The 20,306-nt window shown below is 44.4% G+C and overlaps 1 protein-coding gene across 1 annotated transcript in view; it reads left to right on the top strand.

Moving 5' to 3' along the window:
* The window catches only part of SUGCT (succinyl-CoA:glutarate-CoA transferase), a 488,805-nt gene extending 472,958 nt beyond the window's left edge, over window positions 1-15,847 (top strand). The window contains exon 13 of the mRNA XM_007500632.2: window positions 14,614-15,847. Coding sequence (XP_007500694.2) covers window positions 14,614-14,789 — 176 coding nt within the window. The 3' untranslated portion in view covers window positions 14,790-15,847. The remainder of the gene's footprint in view (window positions 1-14,613) is intronic.
* The last annotated feature ends 4,459 nt before the right edge of the window (window positions 15,848-20,306 follow it).

The following is a 20,306-nucleotide window of genomic DNA, read 5'->3' as shown; positions in this document are numbered from 1 at the left end:
ATGACTCAGGAAAGCAACCTGCCTCCCAATTGATCATGTTGAGTCAACCAGTGGCCCCATCAGAATCCCTCCTCAAGGAGTCTTCAAGCTCCTTTAACTAGGACTGGATGTTCTCTGTCCTGACAGCCCAAGTGGGGCCTCAGGAGCATTCCACAGAGCACAGGCATCTCATTCCTCTCATGAGGGTCAGACTTGATCTTCTCTGGAAACCACCACCACCATAGTTCCCCCAATGAATGTTTTCTTTCTCTTTCCTCATCTCCTTTGTGCCACATTCAGCCATCTTCCACCCTTCTGATACAAGTTGCTTGAGCTCATTTTCTCTGCTTCTTTGGAATATTTTTCTCTTGGAGTAATAATTCTTCCCCTCTTTCAAGCAATGTGTCATTGTCCCTGATAAGTTGGGGAGCAGAGAGGTGTTTGGATCTCCAGCATCTTCGCTTTTCCCTTTATCAGAGCACCAGCCTCTATTTTATAGCCACATCGCTGCTACTTGGCATCATCAGATCATCTTGCCTTCTGTATATGCCTCAGCTGAGATGGCCAGCTCTTTATACTCTTGGTGCTACATGGGAAGTAAAACTGGTTTCGGTACCAGGTTTCTGTCTTCTAGAAAGGGACATTTTAATACTTTTAAAACTGGCATTGCCTGCTCCACCTCCCTGTTATGTGGCTTTTCCATCTTTGCTCAGATTCTGGCATAACTTGCTCAGTGTTTGCTTTGAAATGAACAAATTCCTGCCCATGCCCTAATCAGACATTACCAATTTTCAGTCATTATCTTGGAGTCCAATTCAGATACAAACCCATTTTTTATCTCTTTTTCAATTTTCTTTTTCTTCTTTCTATCTCTGTTGGTCATACAATAGAGTCTTTCTGCTTGCATATTCCCTGATTACAGTGCCATCATTTCCTGTCCATGCTCATTTAAAAAGGGTTGATCAAAAGTCCTCCCAGTTGTTGGAGTGCAGCATCTTCTGAATGCTGGTATTGTTCTGCCTCAGTTTCCTCATCTGCACAATGGAAATAGTCATTACATCTACCTTCCATGATTGTTGTGAGGATCAAAGGCAACATTTATAAAATGCCTCGTCAACCTTAACGGACTGTAGAAATGCTCTTTTATTTTTTAATCAGTGTTGTTGCTGCTGTCCTGTTTTTGTTTGGGTTTTGTTAGACACAAAGTTCTGAGATTTGGAAAAGGCAGGTATGATAGGAACCGTGAATATAGTTTGTTACGCTCTTAGTCACTTGATCCATAGCAGTGGTTAATGGAGCTGTCAAAGGTTTGGCCAATTCTGATCTGAGGGTTTGCCTGGAGAACCTAAAAACTTGAAGTCAGTAGACACTGGGACTTGGTTCAAGTCTAAATCAGGACGGCTTGACATTCTGTCCAAATTGCACATATTTTCAAGCCTCAGAAAAATAAGACACTTTCTCAGATTTTGCTGTTAGGGTTCTTTCACACATCTCTGGTAGGGGCATTGTTCCAAAAGTGCTCTTTAGACTGATGAGTTCAGGCAAAATGAAGGCGAAGGAGGCATCAGGCAATGGAAGAAAGAGTCCCAGGCTTCAATTCTGAGGAGGTGGGTTTGGATCTTGGCTCTGCTATGTGTTCCCATGTCCCCTAAGGCAAGCCATGTCTTAACTTCAGTATCCTCAATTCCAGACTGAAGGGGCTGGACCAGAAAGGCACTGAGGTCCTTCCTAGCCCTCGAGCGATAACCTTGGACAGGAAATGTTTGGATCCTGGCTCTTACATTTACTACTGCGGCCACTAACATGTTTCCTCTGAAAAACAACAACTAATATGGCTGGACTTGATAGATTCCGAGAACCTAAGTCCACCAGTCCCAGTAAAGATACTGATTTATAGCTCATATTTTATTCAATCCTCACAGTCTTCTTTGGAGGCATAGACTACTGGCCTTCTTTATTCCCACTTCATGTTGGAGAAGACTAAAGATCAGCACGGGGGTCATACAGTTAACAAGTAACAAAAGTGTCTTGACTCCAAATGTAGCACCTTTTGCTGTACATTATACAGCATCATTCATAACATGCTACTCCGAGATGTTGATCCAGCTTAATTCAGGCCAAAATAGATCGTGTGAATAATTACTATAAAAAATAAAAATGAAAACAAATTCTTTTTTCCCATAGCAGTTATTTAAAACATTTTTGCCTTGAATTTTTCAGAAAAGGATCTTTCCCCCTACTTAATGTAACAAATGTTACCATCAATCCTAAAGTATTCTCTGGTTTTTAGTGAACCTGGAGACCCCTTGGAACAGTTGGTGGGCAAGAAGGAAAGTCATGTAATACAGAGGTAGAAAAGTCCAAAGAACCTCTGATGAACTCCAGAAGACCTCCGAAGGCTTGACAGCTCAGCCTCCCCTGAATTCCATGATGTCCGGAGCCAAGACTAGCCACCTGGTGCAGCTTCCAGGCTGTCCTTCATGTCTCCGAGATGAACCTCCATCTAATCGGCTTTCTGGACTGGAAACTTGATTCCCCAAGTCTCCTCCATGGTACTCGGAGGCAGAGGAGGTGAAGAGGAGGTCATGACTTTGAAGGCTGATGAAGTTTATGATGTTCTGGACCCAGGATCCAGTTGAACTGATGCCCTTTTCCATGCTTCAGGCTGACCAAACAAAGTCTTGGGAACTTGGCCGAGGAAAGCGTGTTGAATCTTTGAATTACGAGGGTGAAAAAGAGAAGTATTGATTATCTTGGCCAAGTTTTCACTGTCATCAAGGTGGTTTATGGCCAGGCTAATCACTTGGAGAAGTGTTGAAAAGAGCAGGAAGGTCAAGGATAGTTCAAGGAGGAGAATCGAGCTTGTAGGCAAGATGCCCAGCTTCTTAAAGGACCCTCAGCAAAGGGCTTGGGACCCTCCCCAGGAGCTACGTCTTTGGCACATGTACATGAACAGGACTTTCACGTGGTTCTTTGGATCTAGGGTGAGGTGCAGGAACTGATATGACCTTTATCATCTTTGGGTAGTGAAAGGATCGGGGGAAGGGATAAACAAAGGCAAAGTTGTCTGCTTTCCTTCAGAATGGAAAAATCCACGTCAGAACAGATTATAAAATCATTGAGGTGGAGCAACCGTCTAGTCTAAACTGCACCAGAAAAAAGATCTTTTCCACCACATACCTTCTTGATGGGCATCTAGTCTTTGTCAGCCATAGAGGCCCATCCCATTTAGAGAGAGAGCTCTCATTGTTAGGAAGGTGCTTCCCCCATCCTACATTAATCCTAAATTTATATCCCCCCCCCCCCTTCCTGGTTCTGCCCTCTGTGGCCAAATAGAATAAGCCCAAACTCTTTCCTACAGACAGACGCCCAAATACTTGAATACCGCTCTAACACATGCAGTCTTCTTTAGGCTAGATATCCCCAATTCCTTAAGTCTGTCCTCCTCCAGAGGGCTATCAAGGTCTTTGATGTCCTGGTGTTCCTTCTATGGGGCCTTTCAGTTTATATCTTCCTGGAACCTTAGTGCCAAGAACCAAACACAACATTCAAGTCGTTCAGTTGTTTGGTCATGTTTGACTCTTCAAGATCATCCCCACAGAAAGTAGCTGCTGCTGCTCTCCACGGGCTCTTGTTGGCCAAGACACTGACTGCAGTGGTTTGCCATTTCCTTCTCCAGTTCATGAGTTACATGAATTGTACGTGCTTATGTGCTTGCAGTGATCTGCCAGGACGCACCTGACCACGTCACCTCTGATATCACACAGACATTTTTCCTTTCCTGGGCCTTTGCGGCTGATGCCAAATGTTATCAAAGATGGAAGTCATGGAACTGCGATTACAAATACCCTCTCCATTTGCCAGCTAGCCCCCAGTATTTGAATCCACCAATAAACACTGATTCCGTAGCCGTTACATGTCAGGAACTATGCTAAGCAGTGAGGATACACAGTATTCAGAAAAGGGGTTGGGAAAAGCTTCCTGTAAGAAAGTGAGGTTTAGTGGGGACTAAAAGAACATCAGAGTCAGCCCTTGAAGCAGTCTGGGCATGGAGGACAGCCAGAGAAAATGCCCAAAGCTGAGAGAGAAAGCATTTTGTTCACAGAACATTCAGGAAACCCGGGTCACTGGATGGCAGAGAACAGGGTGGGCAGTCAGGTCGAAGAAAGCTAGAAGGGGCTGGGGCTAGGTGATGAAGGACATTGAAGGCCAAATAGAAGATTCTGTATTTGATTCTGAAGGTGTTCGGGAGTCACTGGAGTCGGGGGAGGCATTCTGGGATCTTCAGTTTAGAAAAAGTCACTTTGGGGACTGAGTGGAGGAAAGATGAGTCAGGAGAGACGCGAGGTAGGCAGACCCACCAGCAGCTGTTGCAGTCATCCAGGCATGAGGTGATGAGAGTCTGCAGTGTCCGAGGAGAGAAAGGGGCATAATGGAGAGATGTGGCAGAAGGGACATTGGAGGCCTTGGCAATAGCTTGGAGATAGGGAGCGAGAGAGAATAGGGGGAGGAGTGACTAAGGCAAAAGTGTTTAATGACTATGTAATGGCTCCAAATTTGTGTTCATTCTAACATTCTGCATGCTTGTATTGAGGGCAGACAGAAATGGATTAGATTTCATGCAGGCCTTGCTAATCTGTGGCCCTGGGAACCCCGGGGGACTTGGGGAATGAGAGAAGCCTAGATGACATCGTTGTCTCTGCTGCTGGGATTTTCCTGGATGCTTTAAGGCAGACCTCAGAGGGCCCTCAATTGAGACTCTTAAAGTAGACCCAAAGGCTCATTTACTCTTTGTGACCTTTTCCTATCAAGTCAGCTCCTTTGGATGGCTTTGTTTGGTTTGATCCACTCTCTCCTCCTGGATTTGATGTGCTCTAGCTGGACGACTTCGCTTGTGCTCTGAACGCCGTGGCTGCTAGGCGCCATCTCCAAAATGTTGGGATGAGGACGATACTGAGGCGATACTGGAGGGGAGACTGCCAGAAAACTCGGGGCTGGAGTCTCATTATTTCCAGCAAAATGAAGTTTGTCTCCTTGGGATGATTAAACGGTATCTCTAGCAAATATCTTAACCATGGACGCAGGGAGCCAAAATAAAAAATGTTTTGCCGTGGAATCCCATCTATTCTTACAGATGTTTGTTTGGTTTTCCCCCCACAGATCCTTGACTTCAAAAAGCGTGGCACCCAAGGCAGAAACGACAAAAACATACACGACCATCTATCCAAACAGCTCCGACTTTTCCCATCCCTGCCTCCTTGGGGAAGACCCCAGAGATAACAAGGGAGAAAAGGGATTAGCCGTGGCCTTGACCCTGCATGCTCATATGGGAGAGAACTGATCCTGAACCACTCCCGGCAGGCTTAAGGGTTTCAGTAGAGATGTCTTGGCCAGGGCTGGAGGATGTACAAACTCAGGAAAATGTGGTAGTTCAAGCCCGTTCTGGGATACTGCCAGGCCTTTCCTCCCACTATTACTGCTTACCCATTTGCACACCTACATCCTCTGATCTATTGCCCAGGGAGACCGTGAGAGGGGGTGAAGCCGTGTCTGCTTGGGAAAGGTCTTCCCCATCCACGCTCTTCGCTGTGCCGTTGTTGATGGGGAGGCCCCGGGAACAGGTGGATCCGCTTTTGGCCCCTCTTGACTGATGGTCAGAGCCTGTGAGGGTCCGAGGGTCTCCTCCTGCAGCTCCTGATGATCGTAGGGGAATTAGGCGCTCCCACCTCTACTGGCCATCAGGGGCCACCGGAATGGTAGGTCGGTCCATGGGGCCGCCTTTGTCTCTTCTTCAGTTCTGGACCATTTCATTTAAGGATTTGTCATCTGGATGTTGAGGAGGCGGATTGAAAATAAAATAGTTAAGCAATAAAAACAACTGTGTCTGGGACCAAACGTCTTGTTACAGATTCCTTCCATGTTCTGGGGCCCTGCATGTGGGCGCAGGGTCTGAGCAAGCTTGTTCAGGCAAATACACCAGTCATAGCACCAGTGGCAGGAGCTGGGGTTGCCCCATCTTACAGACGAGGTTGTCGATGAGCCCCTACATGGGGCCTGCGAGACAGAGCTTGAGCCTTGGCTTGCCGCGCTTAGGCCGAGTCTCAGAAGCCCTGAATCTCCGCAGGTCTAAGATTCCTCCTCTGTCTGTGTCTGAAACCCTTTAAGCATCCATCCTGAGGCCTCGATGACTCCCTGGTCTCACGGATGTGGGTCATGCTGTGGTGACCCCAATCGCTGCCGTTACTCTCTGACCGTCCCATTCCATTCTCTCGCTTTCCTGCCTCCGTCGAGGAGGACAGCGGCCATCTGTGCACCTTGCTAGGAGCTTCGTCTGCGTCCTTAGCACTGTGAGGGCGTGAGGGTCGCCCTCGGCTGTCACCTCGGGTGCCTCCCTTTACTTCTCCCACCCTCCTTTCTGATCTCTCTTCGGTGCCTCCGTTTACTTCTTCCACCCTCCTTTCTGATCTCTCTCTCTTCGGTGCCTCCGTTTACTTCTCCCACCCTCCTTTCTGATCTCTCTCTTCGGTGCCTCCGTTTACTTCTCCCACCCTCCTTTCTGATCTCTCTCTCTTCGGTGCCTCTGTTTACTTCTCCCACCCTCCTTTCTGATCTCTCTCTCTTCGGTGCCTCCGTTTACTTCTCCCACCCTCCTTTCTGATCTCTCTCTCTTCGGTGCCTCCGTTTACTTCTCCCACCCCCCTTTCTGATCTCTCTCTCTTCGGTGCCTCTGTTTACTTCTCCCACCCTCCTTTCTGATCTCTCTCTCTTCGGTGCCTCTGTTTACTTCTCCCACCCTCCTTTCTGATCTCTCTCTTCGGTGCCTCCGTTTACTTCTCCCACCCTCCTTTCTGATCTCTCTTCGGTGCTTCCCTTTACTTCTCCCACCCCCCTTTCTGATCTCTCTCTCTTCGGTGCCTCTGTTTACTTCTCCCACCCTCCTTTCTGATCTCTCTCTCTTCGGTGCCTCCGTTTACTTCTCCCACCCTCCTTTCTGATCTCTCTCTCTTCGGTGCCTCCCTTTACTTCTCCCACCCCCCTTTCTGATCTCTCTCTCTTCGGTGCCTCTGTTTACTTCTCCCACCCTCCTTTCTGATCTCTCTCTCTTCGGTGCCTCCGTTTACTTCTCCCACCCTCCTTTCTGATCTCTCTTCGGTGCCTCCGTTTACTTCTCCCACCCTCCTTTCTGATCTCTCTTTCTTCGGTGCCTCCGTTTACTTCTCCCACCCTCATTTCTGATCTCTCTCTCTTCGGTGCCTCCGTTTACTTCTTCCACCCTCCTTTCTGATCTCTCTCTTCGGTGCCTCTGTTTACTTCTTCCATGGTAGGCTGGAGTTTATTGAAGCCCAGCACTCCTCTCTCCTGGGCCCTCTGGGAAGGGAGCATGATTTGGATCCTTCGGGGATTGTGGCATCCCAGGATTCCCAGTCACGTAGCCTCAGGCGAGAATATTTTCTAAGAAGGTTTTTGTTTCCAGAATCATCTTTTCACCTTAAAGAATGCTATCGCCAGGGGCGAGTGGCCATTGCCTTGGTACTGGCACCCGTCCCCAGGGAACCTACTGTGCGGGACCTCTTCCTGAGCTCAGTGCCTTCTTTATGGCTGTCCTCCTTCTTCCACTCCCTGGTTATAAGGCTTACTGGCCATCAGAGCCTGGGGGCCAAATCAAAGAGCCCAACAATATTAGGGCTACTTCTAGTCACCCCCCCACCTAGATGTCCTGCCAGTGGCCCCCCTGGGGATGCCGTCACAGTTCCTACACTCGGCCTCCTTCTTAGTCGAAGGGACCCACCGTGGAAATGATCAGAAATGAAGCTGAGCGAGGCCAGTGTGAGAGTCAGGGAGGAGGAGCGTGTTTTATTGTCTGGCTTTTCTGATAACTGCATTTGGGGATAATTGGTTTCCTTTGTAACCTGCATATTTTATGTGCTGAAAAACGTGATTCTGAGGAGAAAATAGGCTTCACTGGACTGTCAATGTGCTCTATGCCCACAACTAAGATGATTAGGAGCCCCTGGGTTCCACTATCCCCAAAAGATTTTCATCCAGTTTCACATTCAAGACATTAAGAGGGGGCAGCTGGGTAGCTCAGTGGATGGAGGACCTGGGTTCCAATTTGACCTCAGACACCTCCCAGCTGTGTGACCCTGGGCAAGTCACTTAACCCCCATGACCTAGCCCTTAGCACTCTTCTGCCTTGGAATCAACATGAGGTATTGATTCTAAGGCTGAAGATAAGAATTTAAAAAACCAAAAACTTTAAAAAGTAAACAAAAGATCACCAAAAGCTGTACATTCTCCTTTTGGATGTCTCAAATGTGATCTCATGGATAGAGTCCTAGGTTCAGAGTAAGGAAGACCTGAGTTTGAATCTGTTCTTACATAGACAACCCTTGGCAAGTCACATGACCTTTATCAGCCTCAGTTTCCTAATCTGTAAAATCAGAATAGTAATAGTACCTGCCTCACAGGGTTGTGAAAATTAAATGATGTCATCATCAAAAAGTGATTTGTAAATCTTAAAGCTCTGTCAGTGTTAGCTAGTGAAAGTAGTAATGTGGTAGTGGTAGTAGTAGTAGTAGTAGCAGTGGTAATAGTAATGGTAGTAGTGGTAGTAGTAGACAGAGAGACAGACAGACACAGAGAGATAGAGAGAGAAAGAGAGACAGAGAGAGACCAACAGAGACAGACAGACAGACAGACAGAGACAGACACAGAGAAACAGAGAGAGAGACAGACAGACAAAGAGAGAGACACAGAGAGACAGACAGAGACAGAGAGATAAAGAGAGACAGAGAGAGGCAGAGAGAGGGGGAGAGGATGTGTGTATGTGTAGTTTTAGGAGCTTTAAAAGGAAGCAGGTCCTGAGCAAACACAATGACAGATAAGTGATCAAGCATGGCAGAGGAGAGAATGAGAAAAGATGAGTGTGGCAAAACTTCTGAGCAGGGAAAATCCCTTGGACCTCGGCCAAGGGTCTCCTTTCCCCTTTGGTGAATTTTATGTGGAGGATGAAGGGCCAGAGCTGACAGCTCTGGAGACAGAGGTCTTGTCTCTGTAAGAGCAAACCAAAACAATTCTTTCCATCCATATAATTCCCCGCATAGCCCAGAGCATTTTATCTGCCTTGCCTGGTCTGGGTCTGGGTGCCACTCAGCAGAGCATTCAGACAGCCCTGCTTCCTGCTTCCTGCTTCCTGCTTCCTGGGTGCTTCCTTGGGGAAGTCTGGTTTCCTCAACTGTTTTTGTGGGCTAAAAGCTAGGTGGTTCTGGTGACTTGGGTCACCTATTCCCCCCAATAACTGTCCTTTAGTGACAAGGAGCAAATGCTACGAGGAAGGCAGGACAGACACGCTGCACTTGGCCCATTCGTCTCCCACAGCGAAGGGGAGAGGTGGCGGAAGGAGGTTCACGTGCCTTGTCCTCCCCTGGAGCTCTGCTGTTCACACACCGTCGCCTGTAGCAGGGTGCCGAAGCCCAGAAGCCTGAAATAAATGAAGCCCGGCGGGGTCAGGCCTTTGCATAGTTTTCCTTTTAAAGGATGCTGAGCTTAGCACCAGCCTAGTGGCAGAGGCTGGAGTCTGCCCAGGCCTCATGGCTGCGGGCCTTCCTCAGGAGCTCAGTGGCCAGGACTTCCACTGTGGACCCCGAGCAGGGCCCCCTGAGCTGGTGACTCGTCCGGCCATCTCCGCCTGCCAACCGGCTGAAAGACCCATTTCCTTCTTGAAGCAAACACATGGGAGGCCCCTGAACAAGCCTATCCTGGGCTCCTGACAGCCTCCAAAAGACCCTTCCAGGCGAGCTCTTCCCTCCCACAGCCAGGGCTCCAGCCTCCGTCCTGCTCCTCACCCAGGACTCTCCAGGCCTTCGTCCTGAGCATCCAGCAAGTCCAGGCCGGCTCCCTCCACACTTCTGTCTAGAGCCTCCCCAGCCCATTACTGGACACCTCAGCCTGCCTGTTGGGTCTCTACCTGGGCATGCGTCTGTGGTGTCCTCTCAGAGAGCTCCTAGCACAGGGCTAGGCACAGAGGGGCGGGCTTTTCATACAATGTGCTCTGTCGGGGTACTCATTGAGTGGTAAGAACGCACGCTTCTCGTGCTCCATCGAAGACGACAAAACGAAAATCCACTCACGAGAATGGTCACTTAGGACACCGGAATGGCCTCTCTCCCTTCAGACCCTTAAACTCTGGGCATGTGGAAGGAGAGAGCTCCCGGCGCGCTCTAGAGGAGGTTCTTCCTGGGCTTTTTGGCGCCTCCAACCTTCCCCTCGGAGGGCTCCGGTACAGGCGTGATTAGTGTGGAAACTCCTTGAGGGCAGCCGTGATCCCCCCAAACCAGTCCCACAAATGGCGGTGAGGGCAGCGAGAACTGCCACTGGGCCAACATTCGATTTGGGGCAGCTTCACCCATGTCCCCTGACGGAATGCTTGGCTGAAGAGTTCCCAATGAAGAGCTCCAAAGACCACCCTTTAGAAGAAGTAAAGATGGCGCAAGTCAGCCAGATTGGACTGAGCTCCCTCCGTATTTGAGAGATGAGGCCTTTCTTAAAGAAACTCTCGTCATTTCCCCAGTTCCTGCTTTCTTTCTCATCTTGGCAGCCTCGGTATGGCTGCTGAAAAGACTTTTCATTTAATGTAATCAAAGTTTTCCATTTTACATCATGTCGTGCTCTTTATCTGGCTTTTTAGTTACAGATTCTTACCTTATCTGCAGATCTGACAAGTAACACGTTCCACGCTTCCCTGATTTGCTTAGGATGTCACCCGTGAAGTCAAATCAGGTGCCATTTTGAACTTGTCTTGGTGTCCATTGTGAAATATTGGTCTATAGCTGGTTTCTGCCCAGCTGCTTTCCAGGTTTCTCAGCAATTCTTGTCCATAAATATGTTGTCTTGCCCTGAAATCTTGGGTTTTTGGGGTTTTCCGATACTAGGTGACTATAGACCTTTATTGCTGCATATTGTCTACCTCATCAATTCCATCGATCCATCACTATTTCATAGCCAATACTAGCTTTGCTTTTTAAACCCTTACCATCTGTCTTAGAACAGATATTAAGTGTAAGTTTTAAAGCAGAAGTGTAGTAAGGGCTAGGCAATTGGGGTGAAATGACTTGCCCAGGGTCACCCAGCTAGGAAGTGGCTGAGGCCAGATTTGGGCCCAGGACCTCCAGTCTCCAGGCCTAGCTCTCTATCCACTGAGCCACCTTGCCCCCCCTCAGTGCCACATTGTTTTGATGATTACTACTTTGTAATATGGTTTGAGATCTGGTCCTGCTAGGCTGCTTTTCCAGATGAATTTTGTTATTATTTTTTAGCTCTAAAAATAATCTTTGTAGTTTTATCAATATGGCATTGAATAAGTAAATTAATTTAGGCAGAATTGTCATTATTATTATATTGGCTTGGCCTATGCATGAGCATTTACTATTTCTCAAATGCTTTAGATCTGGCTATTGGTATAAAAAGCATTTTGTAATTGTGTTCATATTGTTCCAGGGTTTACTTGGCAAATAGATGCCCAAATAATTTGTATTGTCTATGGTTACTTTAAGTGGAGTTTCTCTTTATATATCTTCCTGCTGAATTTTGGTTGTTAGTTTATAGAAAAACTGATGATTTATATAGGTTTATTTTATATCCTGAAACTTTGCTGAAGTTAATGATTTCAACTAGTTTTTTAGTTGATTCTCTAGGGTTGTCTAAGTATGTCATTATATTATCTGCAAAAAAGTGACAGTTTTGTTTCCTCATTGCCTATTCTAATTCCTTCAATTTCTTCTTCTCTTATTGCTCTAGTGAGCACTTCTAGCACAATATTGAATAAAAGTGAAAATACTGATACCCTTGTTTCACCACTGGTCTTACTCGGAAGGCTTCTACCTTCCCATTAGAGATGATACTTGGTAATACTTTTAGAAAGATGCTAATTATCATTTTAAGCAGAGCACCTTTTCTTCCTTTGTTTTTTGGTGTTATAAATAGAAAGAATGTTGTCTTTTATCAAGGGCTTTTACTGCATTTATTGAACTAATCATATGATTTGTGTTGTTTTTGTTAATGATATGGTGAATCATCTTAATAGTTTTCCTAATATTGAATATTTCTGGTAAAACTTCTATCTGGTCATAATGTGATATGATCTTTTTGTTATATTACTTTAATCTACTTGCTAGCATTTTATTCTAAAATTTTGTAGCAATATTCATTAGAGAAATTGCCCTGTAGTTCTCTCTCTCTGTTTTTGCTCTTCCTAGTTTAGGTAGAAGCAAAATATAATTATCAACTCTATCTTTCCTTTCATTCTGTTTTTCTTATTTTATTGTTCTCATTCTCTTTTTACCCTGTCCCTTATCAAAAGTCCATTTTGCTTCTGACTATTGCCTCTCTTATTTCAATTCCCCCTCCATCAGTCCCTGCCCCCACTAATTCTCTTTCTTCACTTCTTTTCCTATCTCCTCTTTCATATTTCTCTCTTTATGCCTATCTTACATTTTGTATTTGAAAAACAATTTTCTATTCAGTTCTGGTCTTTTCATTAGGAATGCTTAAAAGCCCTCAGTTTCATTAAATAGCCATTTCACTTTTGCTGGATAATTATTTTTGGTTGTAATCCTAGGTCTTTTGCCTTCTACAATAGCATACTACAAGCCTTCTGATTACTTAAAGTGCAATTTGTTAGATCTTCTGTGATCTGGAATATGACTCCATGATATTTGAATTGTTTCTTTCTGGCTGCTTGCAATATTTTCTCCTTGATATAAGAGTTCTGGAATTTGGCTCTAACATTTCTGAGAGTTTTTATTTTGAGATTAATAGGTTCTTTCAATTTTTATTTTATCCTCTAGGATATATCTAAGATATCAAGGAAGCTTTCATTGATTTTTTTTGGAAATATAATATCTAGACTCTTTTTAAAATCTTGACTTTCATGCAGTCTGATAATTCTTAAATTATCTCTCCCTGAATTATTTTCTAGGCCAGTTTTTTCCAATGAGATATTTCACATTTTCTTCTATTTTTTTCATTCTTTTTGACTTTGTTTTATTGTTTCTTGATGTCTCATGCATCCTTTAACTTTTATTTGCCCAATTCTAATTTTTAATAAATTATTTTCTTCAGTGAGCTTTTGTATCTCCTTTTCCTTTTGGTCAATCTACTTTTTAAGTTCTTTTCTTCCAGGAATTCTTGCAATTCTTTTATCATTTAGCCACCAATTCTGCTTTTTAAGAAGTTTTCTTTGATGAATTTTTGTGCCTCTTTTAGTATTTGGCCAATTCTATATTTTAAGATATTATTTTCTTCTGTAATTGTTATGCCTCCTTTACCAAACTGTTGTCTCTGTCTTCATAATGTTTTTGTATCACTTTCATTTCTCTTCCCAATTTTCTTCTATCTCTCTTATTTGATTTTAAAATTCGTTTTGAGCCATGGATACTTGTTGGATGTCTGTCCAATTCAGAATTTTTTCTTTGCTTGTAGCTGTTTTGACATCACTATCTTCTTCTGAGTTTGTATCTTGATCTTCCCTGTCACAATAGTAATTTTTATGGTCAGCTTTTTTTGTTATTGTTGTTTTTTGCTCATTTTCCCAGTCTGGTTTTTTTACTTTTACCTTTATGTTAAAGTAGGGCTGTGCTTCAGAGCTGAAGGGGGTATTGTCCCAAATTTCACATATTTTATGCCATTATATGCCATTAGAATTGATAAAATTACTAAAGGAAAAGTGTAGACTAAGAATAGGACAGAGTTTTGAGAGTGTTTATAGTTTGGGGGATAGGAGACACAAGATATAAGCAAAGAAGACAAAAGAAAATATAAGGACAGAGAAATAGGGGAAGTATAAAAAATCCACAGGATCCAGGGAAGTAGATGGTAACAAAAGAGAGAAGTACTCCAAAGGGACAATTGTTGTAGAGAGAAGGGGGAGGAAGAGTTGGAGTTAGTGTTTTTGCTGATCATGATGCTTTGGTGACCTAAAGGTCTAGGGGTATTTAGTGACATTTTAGAACGATATTTTAAAAGAAGGCCAGAGCCTTCTTTAAAGGGTTTCGGTAGATTGGAAGGAGAGAAAGCCAGATTTAAAGAAGGAAGTACATTTGTGAAAAAGTTGATCCTAGTGTAGGCTCCTTCTGGATGGTTGGCTAGAAAGGAAGGAGTCATCATCATTCCATCAATATGGAATGACCAAATCACTTTCCTTCCTGGGCCATAGTTTTCTCATCATCAAAAAGGGGGTTGGCATAGGTGACATTTGCATTCAGCTCCAGCTCTCATTCAGTACTCCCATGAGCCCTCATTCTCTTGGCCCTGAAAAATGAGACATTTCAAGGAAGGTGTTAGCTGCTCTGAAGACGATCCCAGCTCCTTTCATTTCCTCATGCTAACATTCATGTTATTGCTTTGAGAGGTGCACGGGGTAACCAACAGATGGCAGAAATATGTGACCCGTAACTTGATTCAAGGAACACTGAAGGCCAAACTTCATTTCTTTCCTAAATGCTGGTAAATCTAGAGTGCTGTAACTAGCAAAGAAATGTTTGGTTTCCCCGACAATGCCCAAGGCTGCCTGGATAATGAATTAATTTCCTAGGGTTTGTCATTAACAAGCTTCCTGTTCCCTTTCTCCTTTGACAGGACCAGCTGTGAGATACAGCGGGTTCACCATGGCTGAACCAAAGCCCCCTCCTTTGCTTGGACAGCATACAGTAGAAGTCCTGAAGACATCCTTGGGCTATGATGACAGCACCATCGGCGACCTGCTCAGAGCTGGAGTGGTGACTCAACCCAAGTCAAATGAGCAGTTTCCATGACTGAAGAGCCCATATTGTGTATGCTTGGTGAAGGCACGAGCTCTTTCCTCGAGTCCCTCCACCCTTCTTCTGTGGCTCCAGAAAATCAAAATGAAAGCATAATCAATTCCCCAAGGAGGAGTGTGGCTGAAGAGTCCCTTGTCACCTTCTTACCTTCTGAAAGGCCATCCCCTTTTTCAGATAGAGGGCAATGATTTCATGCCCAGATTCCCCTAACCCTGAAACATGTCCTTCTCATTCAGGTCCGGCTAATTTCCTGAGTGTTTTCTCCAGGAATGAGCATGAGGGTGAGGAAGAGCAGAGCCTGGCAGCCTCTGAGTCTTCCCGGCTCTCCACTCACACATAAAGCCCGCATTTAAACCGTTGTTATGAAGTCAAAGCAATAAGCAAAATGACAGGCTCTGTGATTGATTTTAAACAGAATAACCTAATTTTGTGCTCATGAAGTCTTTGTTAATCTGTAATTTAAACCATGGCCTTTACCCATGTCCATTGTAAAACCGAGACCCACTCTCAGGCTGGGCTGTGTAAATATTTGCTTTAGGGTGCATCGCTCTGATGGTCCCATGATGGGTTGCAGACCATCAATCTCTGCTCCTTCCCGGTGGCATGGTTTCTGAGGGGAGAGCTTCAAGGGCCGGGCGAGCTTGAGTCAAGTGTGGATGGAAATGGCCCCTCCAGGGTGCCCAGCCCCCAGGTTGGGAGGAATGGAGAATGAGAGGCTCTTGGGAGTTTGGGAGCAAGGCTCCTCCCCACTGCTAACACATTTGGCAGCTCTTTGGCCCTTGAAACCTGAGTGTTCAAGGGTATAATTTACAAGTAAAGTAAACAGGGTCCTGGAAGGCTTGAACCGTTGAAACATGGGCCCTGGAGTGGGCCTGAACATTAATTCAGACTGACACCCAGCCAAGCTAGACTCTCGCCATGTAAGGAAGGGTGACTTGGGCCAATGGCTGACCCTGTCCCTAGGGTTGCCCTTTAGCCAAGATTTTCCATAGAGTGCAAAGTCCTCTCTTCATATTTGTTATGTACTCCTTATTAAAAAATGTTATTGCATACTCATGTCGCAACTGAACCTTTCATCCCCGTTCATGTTTCTGACTGTGGTTTGGCATTCCATTGGCTTTCTTTACCTCTTGCTCTGATTCTCTTTATGTTCTTCCTCCTGATCGCAGAACTACAGTCTTTAGTCCCTGCAATTGCCTTGAATCAACGATGCCAAATAAATAAGGCAGACCTCATTGGGTTAACGACAAATCGTGTCGCCTACTTCCCATCTCCCCTATGGGTCAGAAAGTTGTTTCCCATAGTTTTTCAGCTGCAGGCACTCTGTCATCTAGCCAAGTGAAGGGAACCCCAAGCCAGTTGTTTCTCTTGCCTTGAAGCATATGCCATCACTGATGAAGCCCTTGGATCTCCCACTGTGCCTAGAAACGTGAGTGCCTTTCCAAATTCAGTTTTTCTTCTGTAAAATGGGGCTTTCAAATAACGGGTCGGTCTGTCTCACAGAGAGGTTCTGAAGATCTAAGGCGATCATGTCTCTGAGTCGCTTCATACCATTTTGCAAACTGGAACTACTACAGTGATTCCGGGACCTCCTCAGTAGGACCGTATCTCCAGTGGTGGCCTTTGCAGTCTGTCCCTCCCTCCCTGCCCTTTGTCATCTCCCCTCCATAATTTTGCCAGGGAGGCCTACCCAATGAATTTCGTGACAGCACAACCATGTACCTGGCACAAACACGCTATTCCCCGCTTTGTCCCTTAATCTCACTCTATTTCTTGCATTGCTCTACTACATAAAAATGACAGCTGTTGTTGTTGCTTCTGCTGCTGTCACATGGAAGTTAAACAGGAGGAAACCCAGCCATCTTGAATGATGGTTCCATGGAGCATCCCTATGAGGCCGTGTGCCTTGGCTTCTGCACAGGGTTGGCTTTTCCTACCTCAGAATATCTTGTTTTACTCACCATTGTCATTAGTAAATGTATTCTCCTTAATAAATAAATGAGGGAAAGGATCATGTTTTCTTTTTCTCTGTCACCTCAGTACTTAGAACAATGCCTGGCACATAGGAGATATTTAGCAAATGCTTGTATGAATTCAGGAAAGGCATTTTCTGGTGGTCTTCTAGGCAAATGGGAATTGGAGGTGAGGCCTTAGAATCAGCCCTTTTAGGTGGCATCTCCACATCTAGGTGGGCATCTTAGGTGGGCATTGGGGGATCCTGTAGGAATTCACTGGATCATCTTGAAAGTCGAGGCAACCATGTGCCATCCTGATGAAGAATCCTCTTCCAGAAGGCAGCCAAGGACATTGATTCATGGATCCGTCTCTTAGCTTTGGAGAAGAATCTCTGTACAGATCAAGGGAGAGCAAGTCTAGCATGGGAAGGGGTTTTTCCAGTCTAACTGACTCATTTTCCAAGGTCTCGAAAGAGCCACCTAAAGAGCATTTCTCTCTAGAAAACCAACACTGGGCTCCCCAGATGCTTTCATTAGAGCCATCCTCCTGAGATGGGTCCTGTGACTACCTCCATCTTTCTGAGGACTCAATGACAAACACCTGATCCAGTCCCACAAGGGAGTCTTGGATGCTGGTGGAGTTCATCTGGAGAATATACTCAGTAAGAGAGCTAGTTGAGGCCAAGTTTCTAGATAAATGCTCTTCAGTGAACTATGTACAGACTTATCCCTTATCGGGTGGCCTTTATAAACCCCAGGGATGTTTTTATTAAGGAGGAGCTACTTTCTCCCCGTCTCTAAATATTGAATCCATAGAAGACACCCAGTGTCCAAACATTGCTCTTTCCAACACCTTCCTTTGGATGGCTTTGTGCTAACTTTTGCAAAAAAAAAAAAAGTGACCCTATGGAAGAATAAAACATAGGTAGAAAGGAGAGAGACTGGGATCCCAGGGTTCTTCACCCAGAACCAAGTCACAGCCATGGGGCTCAGCCATAGGGTGAGGAGGAGCACTAGGAGACAGCAGCCCTTGCAGCCCCAGGGGAGCAGGGAGCCTGGTCACAGTAGAGAGGGGGTAAAAGAGAGCTTGGGGTCACTCACAGAGCAGAGGACAAGCCTGCAGAGAAGCAGACACACCTCTCCTTGCATCACACCACTTTGGAAGAACAAAAAGTAGAGAGACGCCCAGATCCAGTTCCAAAGGTGGCTGCACAAAGAACCTGAGGCTTGGACCAGTGCTTCCTTCACCACAGGTACAGAACCCAACTTGAACAGTTTTTTTAAACAAAAAGAAAAGAAAAAGGCAGGACAATGAGCAAACAACAAAAAAGAAAAGGCATAGAAAATTATTTTGATGACAGAGTGGACTCATACTCAGAAGAAGACAAAGTCAGTACTGCTGCATCAAAAGCCTCTAAGAAAAATATTAATTGTTCTCAAGCCCAAAAAGAATTAATGGAGGAGCTCAAAAAGGGTTTTAAAAATCAAATAAGAGAGGTAAAAGAGAAATTGGGAAAAGAAATGAGATATGGGAAAATCATGAAGAACCAACAGCTTGGAAGCACAAAAAATTGAAGGAATTAAAAACCTTAAAAAACAGAATGGTTTAGTGAAAAAGGCACAAAAACTGAAAGAAGAGAAGAACTTCTTAAAAGAAAAATTGGCCAAATGGAAAAAGATATGTAAAAATGCACTTTTGTAAAAAGGGGTACAAAAATTTACCGAGGAAAAGGATTATTTACAAAGTTGAATCAGACAAATGGAAAAGGAGGTATAAAAGTTCACTAAAAAATAATGCCTTAATTATTAGAATGGGCAAGTGGAAGCTAATGCCTCCATGAGACATCAAGAAACAATCAAAATCAAAAGAATGACAAAATAGAAGAGAATGTGAAACACCTCTTTGGAAAAACAATTGCCCTGGAAAACAAATCAGGAGAAATAATTTAAGAATTATTGGACTACCTTAGAGCCATGATAAAAAAAAAAAGGAGGTTAGATATCTTTTAAGCAATCATCAAGGAAAACTGCCTTGATATTTTAGGACCAGAAACAAAATAGAAATCGAAAGAATCCACCAATTTCCTCTTTAAAGAGATGCCAAAAGAATAATTTCTAGAAATATTCTAGCCAAATTCTAAAACTCCCCTAGGTCAAGGAGAAAATATTGCAAGCAGCCAAAAAGAAATAATTCAAATATCATGAAGCCACACTCAAGATACCACAATTCTCAGCAGTTTCTACATTAAAGGATAAGAGGACCTGGAATACGATATTCCAGAGGGCAAAGGAGCCAGGACCTAAACCAAGAATCACTTACCCAGCAAAACTGAGCATAATGCTTCAAGGGAAAAAATGAGTATTCAATAAGACAGAGGGCTTTCAAACATTCCTGATAGAAAGACCAATGCTCAGTGGAAATTTTGACTCTCAAATACAAATACAAATTCTCAAGAGAATCATAAAAAGTTAAACAGGAAAGAGAAATCAAAAGATATTCAATAAGGTTAAACTATGTACATCCCTACATGGGGAGATTGTCTTGTAACACCAAGGGACTTTGTCATTATTGGGGCAGTTAGAAGGAGCATACATGGGCAGAGGATGAGGATGTGAGTTTAATATAATGGGATGATATTAAAAAAAATTAAGGCATGAGAAAGAGGAATGCATTGAGAGAGGAGGGGGAGGGAAAATAGAATGGGATAAATTATTACAATGAAAGGGGCATGAAAGAGCTTTTATAGTAGAGGGGAAAATGGGGGAGGTGGGGAGGAGAGCATATGAACCTTACTCTCCCAAGAATTAGCTCAACGAGGGAAGAACATATTGGCTGTCTCACCCTACAGAAAAACAGGATAGCAAAGAGGTAAGAGAAGGGGGTTGGGACTGGTAGACAAGGGCAGATTGGGGAAGGTGGAGATCAGAAATTAAATAGGGGAAAATAGGATGGAGAGCAAAATACAGTTAAGTGTCTCTAATAAAGGTTCGGTTCTCAAACACATAGAGAAATGAGTTATAACAATACAAGTTATTACCCAACTGATAAATGGTCAAAGGCAGTTCTCAGACAAAGTGATTAAAGATCTCTTTAGTTGTGCAAAAATTGCTTTAACGATATTTCTTAGAGAGATGCAAATTAAAGCCATTCTGAGGTACGTCCCCCCACCTATCAATTTGTCTATTATAACAGAAAAGGAAAATAAGAAAACTTGGAAGGGGTGCTGGGGAGCTGGGACATGAATGCTTTGTTGGGGGAGTTGTGAACTGATTGAATCATTCCCAAGAGCAATTTGGACCCATGCACAAATGTGTATAAAATAGTACATACCCTTTGACCCAGCAATAGCATCACTAGGTTTGTGTCCTAAAGAGATAAACAATAAAAAGGGGGAGGACTTAGATGTACAAAAATTATTTCTAGCAGGTCTTTTTAGGGGGGCAAAGATTTGGAAAGCGATGCGATGTCCATCACTTGGGGAATGGCTGAGTAAGTTATAGTACCTGACTGTAATGGAATACTGTTGTGCTTTAAGAAATGACAAGCAGGAGGAAT

The sequence above is a fragment of the Monodelphis domestica genome, chromosome 7 (assembly GCF_027887165.1).
Source record: "Monodelphis domestica isolate mMonDom1 chromosome 7, mMonDom1.pri, whole genome shotgun sequence".
Classification (NCBI taxonomy): Eukaryota; Metazoa; Chordata; class Mammalia; order Didelphimorphia; family Didelphidae; genus Monodelphis; species Monodelphis domestica.
The sequence above is the reverse complement of the archived record's forward strand: the minus strand, read 5'-3'. Positions and strand labels throughout refer to the sequence as shown.